The 19,019-nt window shown below is 39.6% G+C and overlaps 1 protein-coding gene across 1 annotated transcript in view; it reads left to right on the top strand.

The window, feature by feature from the left end:
• Positions 1-18,788, top strand: part of MCM9 (minichromosome maintenance 9 homologous recombination repair factor) — a 79,273-nt gene extending 60,485 nt beyond the window's left edge. Inside the window, exons 8-13 of the mRNA XM_067546657.1 lie at positions 118-292; positions 5,747-5,949; positions 7,527-7,730; positions 8,867-8,949; positions 15,166-15,311; positions 16,590-18,788. Coding sequence (XP_067402758.1) covers positions 118-292; positions 5,747-5,949; positions 7,527-7,730; positions 8,867-8,949; positions 15,166-15,311; positions 16,590-18,201 — 2,423 coding nt within the window. The 3' untranslated portion in view covers positions 18,202-18,788. The remainder of the gene's footprint in view (positions 1-117; positions 293-5,746; positions 5,950-7,526; positions 7,731-8,866; positions 8,950-15,165; positions 15,312-16,589) is intronic.
• Positions 18,789-19,019: the final 231 nt, after the last annotated feature.

The following is a 19,019-nucleotide window of genomic DNA, read 5'->3' as shown; positions in this document are numbered from 1 at the left end:
GCACACTGCCTGCATTCTCTCTTCCTGAGACTAGCTAGTATATTTAATCCCCCCCCTTTCACTTGAATGCACGTACACCTTTTTAAAAAAAGCTTGAATTGAATAAATATTCTTCAGGTTTGACGGTAACGGCGGTGAAGGATTCTGGAGAATGGAATTTGGAAGCTGGAGCACTCGTGCTTGCAGATGGAGGTCTTTGCTGTATTGATGAGTTTAATAGCATCAAAGAACATGACAGAACCAGCATACATGAAGCAATGGAGCAACAAACCATCAGTGTAGCTAAGGCAGGGTGAGTGACATTTAAATGCATGTGATGAAATAACAAAATATCTTTTCCCTGAATTCTGAAATATTAAAGTAAATGTTAAATCTAGGTTTGCCTCTCTGAGCAATTTAAATATTTCTTATACTGTACTGTAGAGTTTTGTTTTAAAAGGTACTCTCAAACTATGAGTCAGAATTTCAAAGGAGGGTGCAATGGACCAATGGATGCATATGAATAAAATACTTATGAATCCCCTGCATCATCTTTTGAAATTCTGGCCACTGCATATAGAGAGGGCACATCAAGAAGAGTGTTTTGGGGTTTTTTGAGGGGCTGGGAGGACTATGAGGGTATTGTGGGAAGTGAGACTTTTTTTTATGTGAGTTGCAGTTCAGAAACTGGGACTGAAAACTCTTTTTTGAATGGCAATTAGTTAGTCAAGCAGCAAAAAAGATAGACAGATTCCCAGGCTGCTCGCTTTTATATGGTGACCCATATCATGAAAGCGACTTCTGGCCACTGAACTATGAAGGAGAAGCGCTGTATGGTACTTCTGAAAACTTGGATTTTTTAATCCTGTGGCAAGTGAAGCTACTGGGCCAAATCCTCAGTCTGTCCACAAAGGAGACAGATCACCTCCCGAACAGGACATCTGGGTATTCCCCTAAGTCTATCCCACCCTCTTTCCAGGACAGGGGTGGGAGGTGATGGGCCCAGAGCACTTTGCATTCCAGTGATCTTGGTCCAGCAAAAAGGCTTCGTGGGTATTGTGGAAGTTAGAACAGTCTCAAGGCTGCTCTAAATTATACCAGGGACCGAATTGGCCCATAGCCATCCCTGTCTTTGGGGGGAATAAAAGGTGGTTTTAGGCCACCTCTGTCCCTGTCTTCTTAGGGCCTGCAATTAACCTAGCTTACTAGAACTTGAGGGTAAGGAAGTAGGTCTTCTTAAGAGCTCACTCATAAATGAGTTATTTGTGTAACTAAAATCCATTAACTGGTTTATGAGGCAGTAGTTTCTTAGCTATGTAGGAAATATCATTGTTTGACAAGACATGCAAACATACTGAAGGAGTGCATTTACCTCAGAATACAAGGACTGCTGGGTGCTGGAGGAGTTACATTTGGAGAATGACCTCATAATTAAGTGACCTTGCTACCTGAGGTGACTGTACAAATTGATCTCCTTTGTAGTCTCTGGTGCCAGCTATGGCAAAAAATTTCAAACGTGGGTGCCTAAAGTTAGGTTCCTAAATCCTAGATTTAGGCACTTACATACAAAAGGTTTGGCTTAGAAAGGCATAGAGCCTGCATTGATAATCTGGTCTCCTATTTTTCATCCAAAACTCTCTACTTTCCTCCCGTTCTCTGTTACTGATAATGTACCACCATTCTCCTGTTACTGATACTTGTAACCTGGGTGTCCTCTTTAACTCCTCCTTTTCCCTTTACATCTAGCCTATGTTGAATATCTTGATAGCTTTTCGTGCATAACATCTATTTGAAATCAAACCTCTTCTTTCTGTCCAATCACACACAACTCTTGTCCAGGCCCAAATCATCCCCTGTACTGATTGCTGTAATCTCCTTCTCTTGGTATCCTGATATCCACATCACTCCCACTGATCCGTACACAACATCACTGCTAAAATCACATCTTCTTGGCCTTTCAAACCGACTCCCTATTTTGAATATCTCCACTGACTCTCCCACTTCCGCACACATCAAATTTAAGCTATTTGTCCCCCCCTTAAAAGCACTTTATGCTCTGTCCCTCCCTCTCTTTTTGCCCCTGTCTCTTTTTGGTTTTGGTTTTTCCTGCACCCCACATCCTCAGCCAATGACAACAGCTTTGAGACCCCATTCACCCGCTTCATCAACCATCCTAGGGTATTTGTCCCACATTGCCCTATGCTATGAATGGCCTCTCCTCATTTAAATCCGTCCTCAAGACTTGCTTCTTCCACAAAAGCTACAAGAAATTAGCCAAGTAAGCCATTGATCTCACTCCATTTACAAAAGCAAGCCAAGAAACCTACCTCCACCACGTGGTGCACTAACCTTCTCTGAGTTACTGAATCACTAACAATATCGCCTTGGTCCTGATTATGGATTTCTGCTAACCACCTCCCTTTTGGTTAACTTGTGCTGATGTTGGATCTTGCAGCTCAGCTCACAGCTACTTTCAGCATAACTGCAACTGCCTACTTTGCATATGGGGAAAATTACCTCAGAAGTGTATGTGCAGTTCACTAGTGGGCACTTTCCATTAACCTTACACATACACAACTGCCCACAGTTAAACATAGCAGAGAATACATCCTTACATTTCTAGTCCTGACTGCTGTTTTCAAATATGAATCGAGTGTAAATGATTGATTTCAGTCTAAACCTCGAAACAGACTGAAAAATATCTGAGACAAGGTGGGTGAGGTAGCATCTTATATTGGACCAACTTCTGTTGGTAAGAGAAACAAGTTTTCAGGCTACACAGAGCTCTTATTCAGGTCTGGGAAAGGTACTGAGGCCTGGTCTACACTAGAGTGTTTTGTTGAAAAAACTCAGCCTTTTTCAACAGAACAGTGCTGGTATACACAGTGCAATCACACCTTCCTCTGACAAATCTGCCCTGTTTTTCGACAAAATAAAATCTCCTCGACGAGAGGTGTAGGGCTTTTGTCGGCATAGTTAGGGCAACACAGTGTCAATGTAGACAATGCACCCCCTTACGTCAGTAGTGGGGCTGTCATATTGGAGCGGTGGAATTGATAAGAAAGTGAAAGCCAGAGTGGCTGGTTCCCAGTCCCAGCTGGGAGCAGGAGGAGAAGCAGGCAGCCCGGCTGATTCCCTGTCCCTGCTGAAAGGGGCAGCCATGTCAATATCATGGTTCAGACATGTAATTGACAAGGTTGCCTAGGCAGGGAGCAGGTGGAGAAACTCCCTGACTTCTGGCCCCGGCTCCCAGGCCAGAGCGGAGACCAGCAGCCCCGGCTTCTCCAGACGCCCCGGCTTGCAGCAGCCCTCGTATCTTGACCTGCTCCCAGTTGGGGCTGCTAGTCTCTGCTCTAGGCTAGAAGCCAAGGTCAGAAGTCTGGAAGCTTCTCCACCAGCTCCCCCTTGAGGCAGCTTTGTCAATTACAGGGCTGAGCTGTGAAATTGACTTGGTTGCCCATTCCAGCCCAGAGCAGGGAATGGAGAAGCCCTGTGAGGCTGCTCCCAGATCCCAACAGGGAAAGGGGAAGAGAGAAATCCTCGCAGGCTGCCCCTGGCTTCCGTCTGGGACTGGGAAGTTGGGGGTGAGCCCACAGGGAGCCTGTTGACTCCTAGCAGGGAGCTGAGAGATGGAGCTCTCCCCACCCTGCCTCTTAGGTTGGTGGAAGTGCTCCTGGAGAGGACACACTCCACCAACTCAAGGAGAGCAGTGTGGACATCATCCTTGGCTGTAAGTCCACATAACATAGGTTGACTTATTTTTTTAGTGTAGAAAAGGCTTGAGAATGTCACAGCTAAATACAAGCTTGAACAGATAGGTTAGCATAGGTAATTAGTGCATGTTCTAAGGGACCATTCAAGGTGAAGTGGCTGTTAACATCCCTGTAGTCACAGGACAAAAAGGGAGGTTAGTGGGTTACAGACTGTTGTAAGAAGCCACACACACACATACACACACACAAAAAAAGCTGTAAATCAGGAACAAACTGCCCCATTCACTTAAATTAGCACTCTGAAACTCAATGAACTTAAATTTCAACGCCGTTAACCACTTCACTGCAGAAACATATAACTAACATGCTTTTCCCATAATCCCAAACTGCATTCCATGTCTTCTGGGATCCTCTGCCAAGCTGCCAAAGCCTCCAGTGTCCCCTCTGACAACTTCTCATAGGTAGCTCTGTGTTTGTTGTCAGTACAAAAATCTGTAACATAATGAACATTAAAACTTAGGAGCCGAGTAGAATAGAGTGAAATTCACTTTCAAAATACATGAACCAAGGGTACAGAGTGGTTCATGTTTATGTTTAATTCAATATGGGCAACTCCAACCAAGTACCATGGCTACTTTTTTTTGAGCAGGCTAGTGGAGGTCACCAGCGTCTAACAGTTAAGGTGGGCTGGGATTCCCTCCCTTGCTGTGGGAGGACTGGAGCAAAGGGAAAACCTGGCTTACCACTGATGCTTTTTTGTGGAGGTGATGCACAGTCAATCAAAACAATTACACTCTTCAGAATGATATTTAACTCAATCCAGTGACCAAACACTGAATTCATTTTCAACTTTTGCTCCATATTTACCTTTTATGCTATTTTTTGTATGAGCAATTTTAATAAAGCAGAACCATACAATATCCCCAATAGGCCAAGTATCCACTCATGGGGATGTTGCTTACAATGCATGTGCAGTGCTTAAAGTGTGCCATTACAAGTCCTCTTGTCCTGACGACCTATTCCAGAAGTCTGAATGAGAAACTCCCCAAGTACTTGAACAATGCTAATGACTTGGACTTGCTATGGTTTGATTCAATCTATGCTGTAAAATGAAGCCATGTTTTAACTGAATTCCCTGACACCATTGATTTTGTTTTATAGATAGGAATATAGAACACAGTCTTGCTTCCAGCACACAAAGCCTCAGTCACTTGCTTTAAAAAGGACTGTATTTACTTAGGAATTTTTAAATAATTATAATGTTACATAGAGAAGTTAATGATGCTTTGTTCATTTAATCTCTCTTAGTACAGGCTGGGAGCCAAGGCTCTTTTCTTGTGGTGTAGACTATAAGTAGAAAAGCTAAGATTATTGGCTTTAACCTACATTTAAGTTCTGGATATGAGATAGGAGCTAACTTGTAGTTGACTGGAAATAGCTCAGCGATAAACCAAATTTAGAATAACTGTTCTGTTGCCTTCACTGAAAAGATTATGCTGTGACTACTGGGACAAAAGTGTCCCACTGCGACTAAACACAGGCACCAGGACAACATGATTCAAGGAGAAAATACTTATTTCACTGTAGAAAAATATGTAAAAATGCTTAGCCATATATACAAAGAATTATAGAAAGAATATTTGTTTCTCTTTTTTTTTAACCCTGAATTGACCTAAAAAGTTATTTTCCTCCATAAAAATTCGGGATGTGATTACTAAAAATTGCAGGTCACTGTCGCACCTGGGGTAAATCAGTATAGTTCTATTGAAGTCAATAAAGCTATGCTAATTTGCACCAGATGGCTCAGTATATAGATTATTCAATATATTGAATATCACCCTCCTTTATGTCACTTAGCAGTACACTGTACACAGTCTTTCTGCTTGGTTGCCATCTTTCAACAGAGAGATACTGTTTTATTTACACTATATATAATGTAGCACTTTGGGATCCTTCAACATGAATGGTGCTATGTAAACATAAAATACCTTATTAAAAATTATTTCCTATATCCAATATCACAGAATAGTGATGGACATCATCTTTGTTTTTAGCTTAGTGTGCAAGCTGAACACAAGAACCACAATATTGGCTGCAACAAATCCAAAAGGCCAGTATGACCCTAATGAATCAGTCTCCGTGAACATAGCCCTTGGCAGTCCTCTACTGAGCAGATTTGACCTGGTCTTAGTATTGCTAGACACAAGAAATGAAGACTGGGATCGCATAATTTCTTCTTTCATACTGGAAAACAAAGGTAAGAATAGATTCTTTATATGTATATAAAGCTTCTTCTCCACACTGATCTTTCTGAAATGTTCTACAGCCCAGTTTTGGAGAGATCAGTTCAGTGACTGAAAGGGCAGTTCGGTTTATTTTCATTTTTCTTGATTTCTGTTGAGAATTTCATGCATGGTGCCAATTGTGGGGGTTGTGATGTGGGTGCCTGTCCATTAGGAATAGAACAGAGACCAACAATCCCTGCCAACTAAATTACTAAACACATGTTTAGTGTGACAACTTTCAATCAGTTTCACTCCACTCCTGTCCCTTCTATCCCCTCCTCCTCTGCTCTGTCCCCGACACCTCCGTCCCTTCCCTTTCCCTTTAGCTGATCCCCTACTAAGTAGCACAAAGTAAAAGTGGAACTAACATGATATATGCTACCTTCATATTATTCCCTCGGCTTGTGTGTTGCCCCTCTTCCTTTACCCTATTCTGTCTATTTAGATAGTACACAATTATTGTCTCTTGTCTTATATTTAGACCCTAAGCTCTTTGAGGCAAAGACTGTCTTTTTGTTCTGTGTTTGTACAGCACCTTGCATAATGAGGTCCTGGTCCATGACTGGAGCTCTGAGGTACTTCAGTAATAATAATAAATAAATAAATAAGGTGAGGGAAAGCTTTTTGCACCATCCCCTCCAGTGCACAGTTGTGCAAATACTGTCCTGAATGTGGCACAGAGTGATTTGCCCTATAAAATATGTTAGCTAGCTAATCATATATTTATGTGGCACCTTTCATCTCAATTCTCAAAGGATTCCAGGGTGTTTTACAGACTGAATAAGCTGATAAACAGTGAGCCTGATCTTGCTCCCATTAAATTGATAGGAGCTTTGTTATTGACTTTACTAAGAGCAGGATTGGATATTGAAGCCTGGAGTGAAACAGCAATGTTACAGAACAATTCAGGGCAAGAAGTGCTGTAGAACACCATAAACAGTTCAAACAATAGGTAAATTAGGTAGGTTGTGTAGATCATGCTGGGCATGAATAAACTTGCATGTAGCTTGATTTGAGTGCATGGTAAAGTGTAAACAGGGACGGGACAGGCTGTGTGCTAGAAATGTTGTTTTTGGGCTAGATAAGTGGGAACACTTTGAACTGATAAGCTTGAAATGTAGATAAGGTGAGGACATCAGTGATTGGTCCTTACACAATCTGCAAAGCAGTTGGTCCTTACATGAACCATATGATGTCCAAATCAATTCAATTCAGGAACTATAGGTGTTAGTAGCTAGGAAATAGAACTTGAGTGACAAGCTGGAGTTGAACTGAGAACTTGATTAAATGTTTTCCCAGAACTGGACAAGGTGTTCTGGATAAGCTGAGTGGAAAAGGTCTCGGAGGGAATCCCAACAGATAGAATGTAATAACCCACACAGGAATTTGGCCAGATCATAGATGAGCTAAGTGATTGATAGTCCCTTTATGCCCTAAAATGTAATAAAACCTCATTTTACATTCATTCACCTATTTAACAGGAATCTTTAGGAAAGCGTTTTATGTCTGCCATTGTTTTGAAGTTACTGATGGGGCACTTGTTATGCAGGGTGCCCAAGCAAATCAGAAAACCTCTGGAGCATGGAAAAGATGAAAACCTACTTTTGTCTAATAAAGAATCTACAGCCAAAATTGTCTGATGAGAGCAACCTGATTCTTGCCCGTTATTACCAGATGCAGCGTCAGAGTGATTGCAGAAATGCTGCCCGAACTACCATTCGCTTATTAGAGAGTTTGATACGTTTAGCAGAAGGTGAGTCCTTAGCAGTATTGGCTTTTCTGCCTAACAACTTAAAAACTGGACACTTTAGAAATGCAGTTATAGTTCATAGGCTAAGTAGTGACCTTCCAGCTAAACTAGGGATAAATGAATCTCTTGGAATTTTAGCATTAGTGAACCAATAGGTTTTTGTGGGAGTTTTTAGATATGCAGAACTAGTTTGAATTTTAATGTAATATGTTCCCCCCCTTCCCTGAAATTTAAACCAGTGTAAGACGTTAAGTTAGAGGGAAATGAGCAACATACAGTAACTTTGTTAACAAATTTCAGCCCAGAGTGATGTTTTTATTTTGTCAATCAAGCAGATGTTTCTTTTATTAGCCAGTTGTTCCTATTTGAATTTATGGGGGGGGTTGTTTTGTTTTGTAAATTCTCTTACCATTTAAAGACGTGACCCTGCAGATATTTTCACATTATTCATGTGTATAAAGTCTCTTACATGACTATGCATTTGCATGATTGGGGTCTTAACTCTCACTTTATATTTTCAAAGTGTTATACAAAAGTACCATTTTTCTTGCTTAAAAATGACTGCCCAACAGCATAGTTATACAACCAACCTGAATGGCTTAGTATGGTGAATTATTTGCATTATGTCCATTCATAAAAATTAATTCTATTTTGGATACTGGTTGGTTTAGTGGAGTGAAGCAGGACACAAAAAATAATAAGGAAAAAATGTTTAAACTACAAAAGGAAGGAAATGCGAAGTGCGGACTGCTGCTTTTTTTGGTTAGTTTGTGTTGCTATCAATTCATCTGGATAGATGAATATTATTTTATACTAATATCATATCATCATAGTATCTCAACACCTTGCAGTTGTTTAAATGTAGCCTTTTGCATTTATTTATTCCAATTTTTCAAACTGTCATTGAATCTGTAATCCAGAAGACATGCTTCATTTCTTATTAGAGGAGTTAAGTTTTCCCAATTCTCCAGACACTTATGACAGTGAAGTCAATGGGACTATTTTTATGTTTAAAGTTAAGCACATGCATGAGTGTTTGCAGAATCAGATCTAAATGTGTTAGCCTCTGCTTATTAATACAAACACATGCTTTTCAATTTTAATAACATTTGTTTTTAATGCTCATTTGATTTTGCTAGCCCATGCTCGATTGATGTTTAGGGACACTGTAACTTTGGAAGATGCTATAACAGTGGTCTCAGTGATGGAATCTTCTATGCAGGTAAGCTTTTTTATAGAAACTGATACTACTACAATCCCATGCTGTATGATTCAATTCATTTAAAGAGACTCTTTCTTATGTATGACAACTATCTTCATCTCTTAGAGAACAATCCATTTTAATATTCAGACACTGAAATATAATTGAGTTGAGAAACTGGTCTCTATGGTAGATGGATGGATGAATGACACTTGTACTTTTTCATTTAGACATTAGTTATTATATGTAAGAACCAAAAAAAATTGGGTTTTGAAAAAGTTTTAGAAAGATTAACAGTTGCCAGAGAAGTGTAAAGGGACTTAGCATAAAAGAGAATCAGGCCCAGAATATTTATTCATCTTCATAGTTTGTCACTCCAAAATTGTAGCCAAGACATGGTGTGTCACTTATCTCAAATAGTTTCTTGGGAGAACAGGGTATTGACAGGTAGTACTGCATCAGGCAGTATTCAAGTATTTGCCTAGGCTCTCCAGATTCATACTGGGGTCATTCCCCAGCTTTCATTTGATCATATTGTCACCATCTTTGTCATCCCAGCTCTTGCTCAATTTGGAGTATATGATTGTTTTTGTTTGAAGTCAGTCCCTGGGGGGGAGTTGTTCTGAAGAAAGCAGGTTCTCCAAGATCATCAGCATTTCCTGCAATTTTGTTACTCTGTAGACTTCCACAATGGTATTTTGGGGTAAGGGATTTTCCGGAGCAAAGCTCTTTTTGGACTTCAGCCTTTTGGGTGGTGGAATGTGTCCAAACAGTGGATGTCTTGGAACATGCACTTATTTTTGTTTCTCCTTTTTACTGAAGGCATCTCACCTTACAAATTATGGTGCAATTCATGTATAGTGACAGCATGGGAGTTGGTTTCACAGTTACTGTGATGATCCTACAGGATTCAATATCAGTTGTGTGTGCATGGCCCAAGACCATACTGATGCACAGTACTCCGCAGTTGAGTGACAAAGGCCAAGACAGATAGCTCAGAGTGTTTTGAGGTCAGCTCCCCATTTTGTGTTGGCCAATTTCTGGAGTATACAATTCCAGGAGTTAGTTTTCTTTTTCAGCTCCTTTATGTGCTCTTTGAATATCAGCGTTAAATCTAATGTGATCCAAGGTATGCCAGATGTTCATAGTGCTCAAGGATTGTACCATCCCACAAAGTCTGGAAGTTTTGCTTTACCTGATGGTATTTCAGGTGGAAGGTGCACATTTGTATCTTGCTAGAGTTGGCATTTAGGAACAATGTGCAATAGAACTTTCCATGTACACTCAGGGAACCAGTTAAAATGAGTTCAATATTCTCAAATCTTTCCGACTGATTGGCGATTCAAAGATTATCTGCATAAATGAATCTTTGCACATGAGGGGATTCTGGCTGGTCATTTGTGTAGACATTAAACAGCAAGGGTGATGGCACTGAACCTTGGGGCAATCCATTCTGCGGAGTATATCATCAATTTTTCTGGCCAGCTGTCTTGACAAAGAAACATTGATTTTCAAGCAGGGAGGAGATGATGTAGACCCTCTTGCTATTTCTCAAAATTCTTGCCTATTTCAGTAGCAGTACCTGATGGCTCACAGTGTTGAGTTTGGATAGAAGATTAATAAGAAGGGAACATTATAAAGTTATGCAAAATAATGAATGGCATAGAAGACATAACTGGGCACTCCTATTTATCATTTCTCATAATACAAAACCAAAGAGACATTAAATTTAAATGAAAGGCAACAGACTTAAAACCAATAAAAGGAAATATTTTTTACACAATACATAACTACCCTCTGGCACTCATTGTCAAAAGATATCACTTAGGCCAAGAGCTTAGCAGAATTTTTTTAAATAGAAATGTATTTGGACAATCAGACTATCCATTGTTACACTAGATAGGATATTTGCTGAAGGGATATGAATCCTTAGGTTTCAGGGCATAATCCAGCCATGAACAGGAGCTCAGAAGAAACATTCCTGAAGAGATGATTATCCCCAATTATCCACTGAAGGTTTTTAGTACCTTCAACTGAAGCATGTGATACTGGATCTATCAGAAACTGTCTCCTGCACTATTGGTCAGATCTAATATGACATTTCCCATTTTCTTGTACAGGTTGGTGTCTCATGAGTATGAGAAACCATATATGCAAATGACAATACATGTTTTATAGCACCTTTCAACCAGAAGGACCTAAAAGCATTTTATAGCCTATGATCTTGATCCTGCTGTCTTTAATCAGACAAAGCTCAAAGGAGTAGATTTCCAAAGGCACAAATGACAGTTGGGCACCTGTGACCTGCCACTGACTTTCAGTGTGAATTAGGTGAGTAATTGCCACTTGTGCCTGTGAAAATGTACCCCACAGTGACTTCAAATGGAATTTTGCTTCAAGAACTACAGAATCTGACTCTATGCTATATAGAAAGATTACTAAAGTCTCTGATGAAATGCAGCCATCATTGGGCTGGAACAGGTCAGCTTTTTAGCAGCATGCAGCAACATTACACTAAGAAATGATGTAGAATAACATATTCAAATGAAACTGCAGCAGGAAGTTAGGGAGACAAGATATAATTAACCAGACTGGAATTTGACAGGATATTGGTTTTAAACCAGTACTGTTAAAAAATCCTGCACACAGTTTTATATACACAAGGCCCTCTTTAATTACATCTTTTTTTTTTTTTTTTTTTTTTTTTGCAGTTTGATCAAATAACAGACTCAAATTAATATACACATTACACTCAAATTTTCATGCAGTCTGACTACAGAAAGAAAATCAGCGTGGTGTTTCATAATTGTATGTTACTTTTTTATATATGCATAGATTGAGGGGTTCTGAAATGCATAATTAGCATTTGTGTCGAGAGTCTCATTGGGAGTTTTTCCTGAAGAAGGATTCCAGGATTGGACTTGACATTAGCCAGTGTGCTCTTCACATTTACCACAGTTCACTCTTCTTGTACAGTTATGCTAAACACTTGCGTGCCTCAGGACCATATGTTTTCAACCACCTGTGCCATGCAAATGTTCCCTTGTAATAGCTTCTTCTTGAAGGAGATTATTTACTTATTTTTATTAAGAGATTTTTAGAAATAAAGAAGCAGAAGTTTATTTTAAGAAAAAATATCCTGCTTTGGAAGAAAGTAATCACATATACATTAGTTTTTCATTCAGTACCTGAGATGGTTTAACTCTGTCTCTCTCAGGACTTAGATAGCGCACAACACCATAGTATCTGAATAGCTCTCTGTGTGTGCCAATCACTGAAAATGATTAGGGTTGCTAATAATTATAGTAGTTCATAGTTCCTTAGTATCTTGTTCTCTGCTTCCCTCGTTTTTTTATTTTCTTGGTTAACATCAGCATTTGCTACTTACTTTTTCAACCAGTTTTTGTTGGAATTTCCTTTAGTTTCTTCACTTTTGTCCATTGTATTTGGTGAGAGACATATAATTTCTCTCAAAAAGTTTTCTTATTTTTCTCTTTAACTGTCACTTTTTAGAGTGTGGGAGGGTGATGGAAACAGGCAGGTGTTTGAATAACTCTAGAAGGGCTGGCGGCTGCCACCTTTCAGCTGCACAAAGACTGAGTCAAGCCTTGCGGTTGTAACTTCTACAATATCATAGCCCACCCAGTGTGAAACCAAGCGTAGTGGTGGTTAGCTCCGTAGTCAGGTATTCTTGCTGGTCCTCTTGGGCAGCTGATTGGCTGGTTGGCCTCTCTTGTTCTCACCTCTTTTTATTTCCTTATCATTACCCTTTAATACATCCTTATTTCTCTCCTCTTCCCTGTTGTCTGTCTGCCCTCTTGTCCACCTCCTCTTACCTTCCCTTCTTGATTCATTCCCTTTCCTTCCTCTGTGTCCTCCTGTTGTCCTGCCTGTCCCTCTCTCCATCCCACACTTTACTCTCAGCCTTGATTTACTCCAAAGTTTGCTCTCTGCCCTTCTTACTTCTGTCTTTCATTTCATGATTTCCTCTCCTTATCCAGTTTCTTCTCCTCTCCCTTCCTTCCTATTTCCCCCTTGTACTTCTCATTTTCTGTCTCCTTTCCCAGATCCTCAATCCTCCTGTGCACATCCCTATTCTCCAGTTTTTGAGAGGCCTGCTAACTCCTTTGAATCCACTCTCTGAGAACCTCTGGTGCTCTGCTTCTTGTTCTGCCTACATGTGTATCAAGCAAACAGCTAAGTGCTGATCTGAAGTGTTGAACATATGGACTGGCCATGTGGCAGTTGAATGAGCTGAGCTCTTTACACTGCATATGGCACATGCGGCATAAAACCAAACGTCTTGGAGACTTGAGCACCAGACCAAGGGATGAAAATTGGCAGGAAGTTGCATTAAATTCTGCAGCTCTCTATTTCCTATTATACAAAAACAAAAAATCACAACCACCACCACCCCTCCACACACACACACACACACATGCTACAAAACTACATTAAAAGAACATTTTAAGGTTGCAAAGTCAAATACTCAAAAGTTAGGTCTGTACTATCTTAATTTGGCCCCATTGTGCCATATGCATTAGGAAGCAGCCTTTTATTATATGAGCGCATAGTATTTTTTCCACAGCCCCCCGGCCTCATTGAGTATGCAGGCTAGACTGTACTCACTTAATGTGCAGCTATGCAATATTTTGTTTTATTGTCATTGTTCAGTCTGTGGCCATAAGCCTTATTTACTGCACACTATTCAAACCCTGCTTTGAAGACAGAATTATTAATTTATTTATGGACTTTTCTATGGTGCTTATCACTTTAGTGTTTGTGAAACATTCAGATACTGATCAATTTATTTTCAGAATTCCCTGTGAGATGAGGGCGGCGGTATTAGCTCTATTTTACAGACAGCGGGCTAAGGCACATAAAGAGTAAGGTCAAAAGGATTCACTATTTTGGATGCCCAGTTTGAGACACCTAAGAACTGAGTTTTCAGAGTACTTAGCATTATATGGCACTTTATATGTTCAAAGCACAACTCCCATTGACTTTAGTTGCAGCTATGAGTGCTCAGCACTTCTGCAAATCAGACCCCAAGGTCTCAAGTTGGGCAACTAGAAAACGAGAAACACACAATTAGCGGCCTCCTGTGAAAAGTTTGGTTCAAATGACTTGTCATGCATAACATAGAAACTCTGGTACAGGAAAGGATAGAATCCAGTTCTCCAGGGCAGCATTCAACTGTCTTAACCATAACACCCGCCTTTCTCTTAGGCAACTTCCAACTTCTGCAACAAATGAGGCAGGGGTCCTACACTCAACAGCCTCCTTTACTACACAACTCTGATTCATCCATCTTGTGCACTCAGCAAGCAGAGTAATTATTATTCCGAATAAAATCACTTTTATTCTGGAATAGAGTGTCCACACAGGGGAGTTATTATGGAATAGCTAAATTATAATGGAACAGTTATTTGGAATAGCTATGCTGATCAATTTCCCGCATATAGACAGGCCCTAAAACCCAGATCTTCTAACTCCCATTCCTGTACTTTAACCATCAGACCAGGGTTCCTCTCCTCCTTTAAAGATATGTCTACACAGGGATAAAAGCCCCGCAGCACAGCTGCGGCTGGCCTCTGTTAGCTGACTCAGGCTCATGAGGCTCGGGCTGTGGGACTAAAAATTACTATGTAGATGTTTGGACTCAGGCTGGAGCCAGAGCTCTGGGACACTCCACCCTCACCGGGTCTCAGGGTTTGGGTTCCAGACTGAATATCTACACAGAAATTTTTTAGTCCCTTAGCCCAAACCCTGTTAACCCACAGCTGTGGGGTTTTTATCCCTCTGTAGACATACCCTAAGTGAACAAGTTACAATAGTTACAATCTCCTCAGTTATAGAAGCTACTTAGTCAGAAGATTTATAAGGAATTCAGAGGACTTCTTTCCTAATATCTATTTTTATAAACTAAAAATCCCTAAGAATAAACTCTCGTCAGGCCTCAGATAGTTTCCCTTTATATTTTTTGTGTAAATCCAAGTAATGATAATAATAAACAAAGGGTCTGATCTTGCAAACATTTATGCAGGTGAGTAACTTTACCCATGTAAGTCGTCCCATTGACTTCTATAGAATTACTTGTGTGAGTAAAGTTACTGGGTAAGTATTTGCTACATCAGATGCTAAAGTTGCCAGTGGAAGATTGTAGAGAAAACCGTCTTTGTTGTTAAAATCTGATGCTGAGTAACCAAGATGTTTCCATTCTTCTGTGTTGTACAGGGAGGTGCACTTCTCGGAGGCATCAATGCACTGCATACCTCGTTTCCAGAAAACCCATTGGAGCAGTATCGAATGCAGTGTGAACTCATCTTGGAGCGACTGGAACTGCAGAATCTTCTGCATGAAGAATTCCAAAGACTTGACAGGTGATAATATGAAGATTAACAAAAGAATTGAATAGAGTAAATTGATGGTTGACAATAACTGTACTAAGAGATTCTAAAAATAGAATCTGACTTAGGAAGGAGACCTTCAGTGGAGTAGAAAAAGCAGAGGATTTTTAAAGTAGCATACTGAGATCATTACAAGATCGTTTTTCATTCTGGGATTGTTGAATTTATGGAGGGATAAATAAGATTTTAATGGTTTCTCAACATACGTTTCACTCCTATGTCCAGATAAATTTAATCTAATTCCATTAAAGGTCAGAAAGTTGCTCTTTGTGGCTGAATGACAAATTTTATGTCACCTTTCGATTCCTGTTGCTTAAAGTACAGCAAGCTTTGCTTTATTTTTTTAAGGCTATTTTATGTTTGGCTGGTTGGGATCCCTTTCTTTGTGATAATGGGTGATAAGTCTGGATCAAAGTTATTTTTTGGTGTTTTATGTATTTTTCTTGATACTGAAAATATTTTAGATTCTCACTGGTTGTTTAGCTGCTTTTAGCTAACTGCTATAATCTTTGGAGATATTTGCTCTTAATAATAGAATACACCTTTTAACTTATTGAAGCTTTGGGTTGAAACCTAGAATTGGTATTTATAATCTAAAAAAAATAACTTTTGTTTCCTGAACTGACAGCACGCTCTGTAAGAAAGACCTACCTGTTTTTATTAAAGAAAGATAAAAGAATAATGTTATTAAAGGAATAAAAGCAGCTGTGAAATATGATTTTCCCGTGAAAAATGTTCAGCTGATTTATAACACAGAGTAAGTCACATTCCAAATAAGCATACAGAGCAATAAAAACAAATTAAATGAAGATGAAAGTGTGCTAGCTCCAAGAGACCAAAGCTAGTTTTAAAGTAGAAAAAAGTTCACATCATTTTGCTTTGTTTTTAAAGATGCTGTCCACCTTACAGAAACCACATAATAATAATTAATAAATGCCTTACATTTATATACATCTTCTATCTCAAAGGTTTTTAAAAAAGCCATTTATGGTACATAGGAATCATTTTACCCACCAATGAAATGCAGTCACTTCTGAGATGGAACATGGCTGTTGGATTAGATGACCTTTTGAGGTCCCTTCCAGTCCTATGATTCTATGATATGGGACATAATAATTCTATTATGCTACTGAATTCATTTGCAGCCTCTCTACTCTTATATATATTAGGAGCAGCTAAAACGAGAAAGGAAGAAAAATGAAAAATTAACCTACTTACTAGTAAAAATATTTTTTCCTCCTCATCTGACAGATTACAGAATGAAAATTCATGCCGGTTGCAGCCTGGAGAGACAAGCAAAAATACTCCTCATGGATCCTTAAGCGATGATGCCTTTGGGCAGTCAAAGCAAATGTCCCAGACAGAACTGTCAGACCCACAAGGGAATAACTGCAAACAGCAAAATTCCTTGGTCAAAGGAAGAAGTAAAGCTGATACACATCTAGAGCCTTCAACTAGCCAGGCAGCTAGTAACAACAGAGGTACAAATTACTTGAGTAAACACAATGAGAGCAGCGATGATGGCAGTTTGACCTGGTTTGACAGCATGGTAGATGGCAACATTGATGCTGAAGAAATTGTTCAGTCGTCCCCAATCCCCAAGAGACCTCTAGATAAGTTGGCTTTGAAAACACTGAATGACAAATCCTGTTCCAAAGAAAAAAATAGTTCAAGACAAAGCAGTGAAACTGGGATGGGAGGGTCCCTGGCAACTGTGGGAGATGCTACTTTTAGACAGGACACAGTTTCTAGAATTGAGGAGGAAAGGACAAACAGACATAAAAATCTTTATTCTGAGGCAAGTATTAAAGATCCAGCAAATGCTAGTGTGCCTGATTCAGTGGTTACACAACAGGTCTCTAAGAAGTGGCAGAAATTGCGCACAGAAAAATCTCACAATTTTTGTGCAAGTACACAGGACCCGAAAGCAGACACCGTTCCTTCTCCATCTTTCCAGGCAGCAGCTGAGCCACTGCTTCCTTCGGGGGATATGAATAATGTTTGTGCAATAGGAAAGAATAGGAATACTGTGCCAGTAGCAGCTGAGAAGCTGATAACTTCCATGAGAAAAAGAAATAAAGACCAGATAGTGAAGGAAGCAATGGCAACAGGTTCTCATGAGCCAGAAATCACTGAGACTGCAGGACCTCCAGTGGCTAAACTGGCTAAATTTTCATTCAGACAGAGGACAAAATTTGTTCATTCTTCTGAAAATAAGAGCAACACAGAATTGCCTCCTTCACAATCAGAGTCTGTTTTTAAGCCTCACAGGTTTTTGAGAATTTTAGCAGAAGGAGAGCTGCCAAGGGAAGAATGTTATCCCGCTGCGAAACACAAGAAAAAGCTAACAAGTAGTTTAGGAAACAATAATTTGGAGAAGAGACCCCTTGGTGATAAAAGAAAGGGACAGCAGCAAAATGAAACCTTACAAAGAGAAAGCAAAGAACCTACAACTGGACACTCAGTGACCAAACAGATCTCAGATACTGGACTCCGTGCTGTATTACCTCCAACTACCGAGAACAGCAGGGAAGGAGAGGAAATGCTTCATGGCCTGGGCACAAAGAAAGTACGTTCCAGCACATTAGCAAAACTAGCCAGGTTTTCCTTCATGTCACCTCCTGAATCAAAAATGGAAAATCTACCATCACTTAATGTCACCAGCAACAGCAAGGAAAGCCAGGGACAAACTCTGAAGACCCAGGCTGAGAGCACCAGCAGCAAAAGGAAGTGTTTTGGACTGGGAAATGCCAGCAATAAAAATGTGGTTACAGGAAAATCTCTCTTTTCAATAACAGATTTAGATGATGCCACATTAGATTTTGATTGGGATGAAGAGATTAGTAAAAAGCCAAGGTCATAAACCATACTACCTTTCCCCAGCCTCGATCCACCTGTCATTATCAACATATTATTGGGAAACAGTTATACCACCCATATTAATTATTTCCAAAGCTTTTAAAATTATTCAGCCAAAACCTCAGCTGGTATAAATTAACATATTTCTTTTAAATTAGTGGAACTATGTTAAATTACAGCATCTGGGGATTTAGCCCATACACCACAGGTCAGAGGCTACCTTTACCTCTCTAATTGTTTACAAGACTGTAAATAATATCTGTTGACTGTTTCAGTTGACCTGATGGAACTTGAAAACTATGATTTGTTTGTTTGAAAAATATGATTTGTAATCATATTCAGAATATAGTGGTACCTGCAAATGAAGCAGGGTTAATTGACATTTTTTTCTTAATTCTGATCATAAAGCAGAACGATTCTAATCAATCTTGTGTCCTATGTACCATTTATTCCAGTCGTTTTGAGGACAATGTCAGTAAGATGATCAGGCAAAAGCTAACCATGTAATTATATTTTGTTCTTCCTTCACATGTCTTCTTCCTTGATGCATTTAGTGACATTATGATATACCATTATGTTGTGATATGTGTTCCTGAGTTATCAATATCAAGATAATTTTGCTCTGTCTATGGTTACTGTGGTCTGTTGTCCTTTTGATATGTTGTGTATGCCTGCTTAATTTTTTCTTTTTTATCCAGTAGTATCCACTGGTCCAGGCACCTGTTAATAGGATCTTGCAGTCTGGATCTGTCCATAATACAGTGGTGGCTTGTGCTGAGTCCTGGGGGTCTGTTTGCATTTGGGGATCACCACTGTCTATTT

Source organism: Emydura macquarii, unplaced genomic scaffold (genome assembly GCF_026122565.2).
Source record: "Emydura macquarii macquarii isolate MOO-44397 ecotype Brisbane River unplaced genomic scaffold, CSIRO-AGI_Emac_v2 contig_1146, whole genome shotgun sequence".
NCBI lineage: Eukaryota > Metazoa > Chordata > Testudines > Chelidae > Emydura > Emydura macquarii.
This window is presented reverse-complemented; position numbering and strand designations above follow the sequence as displayed.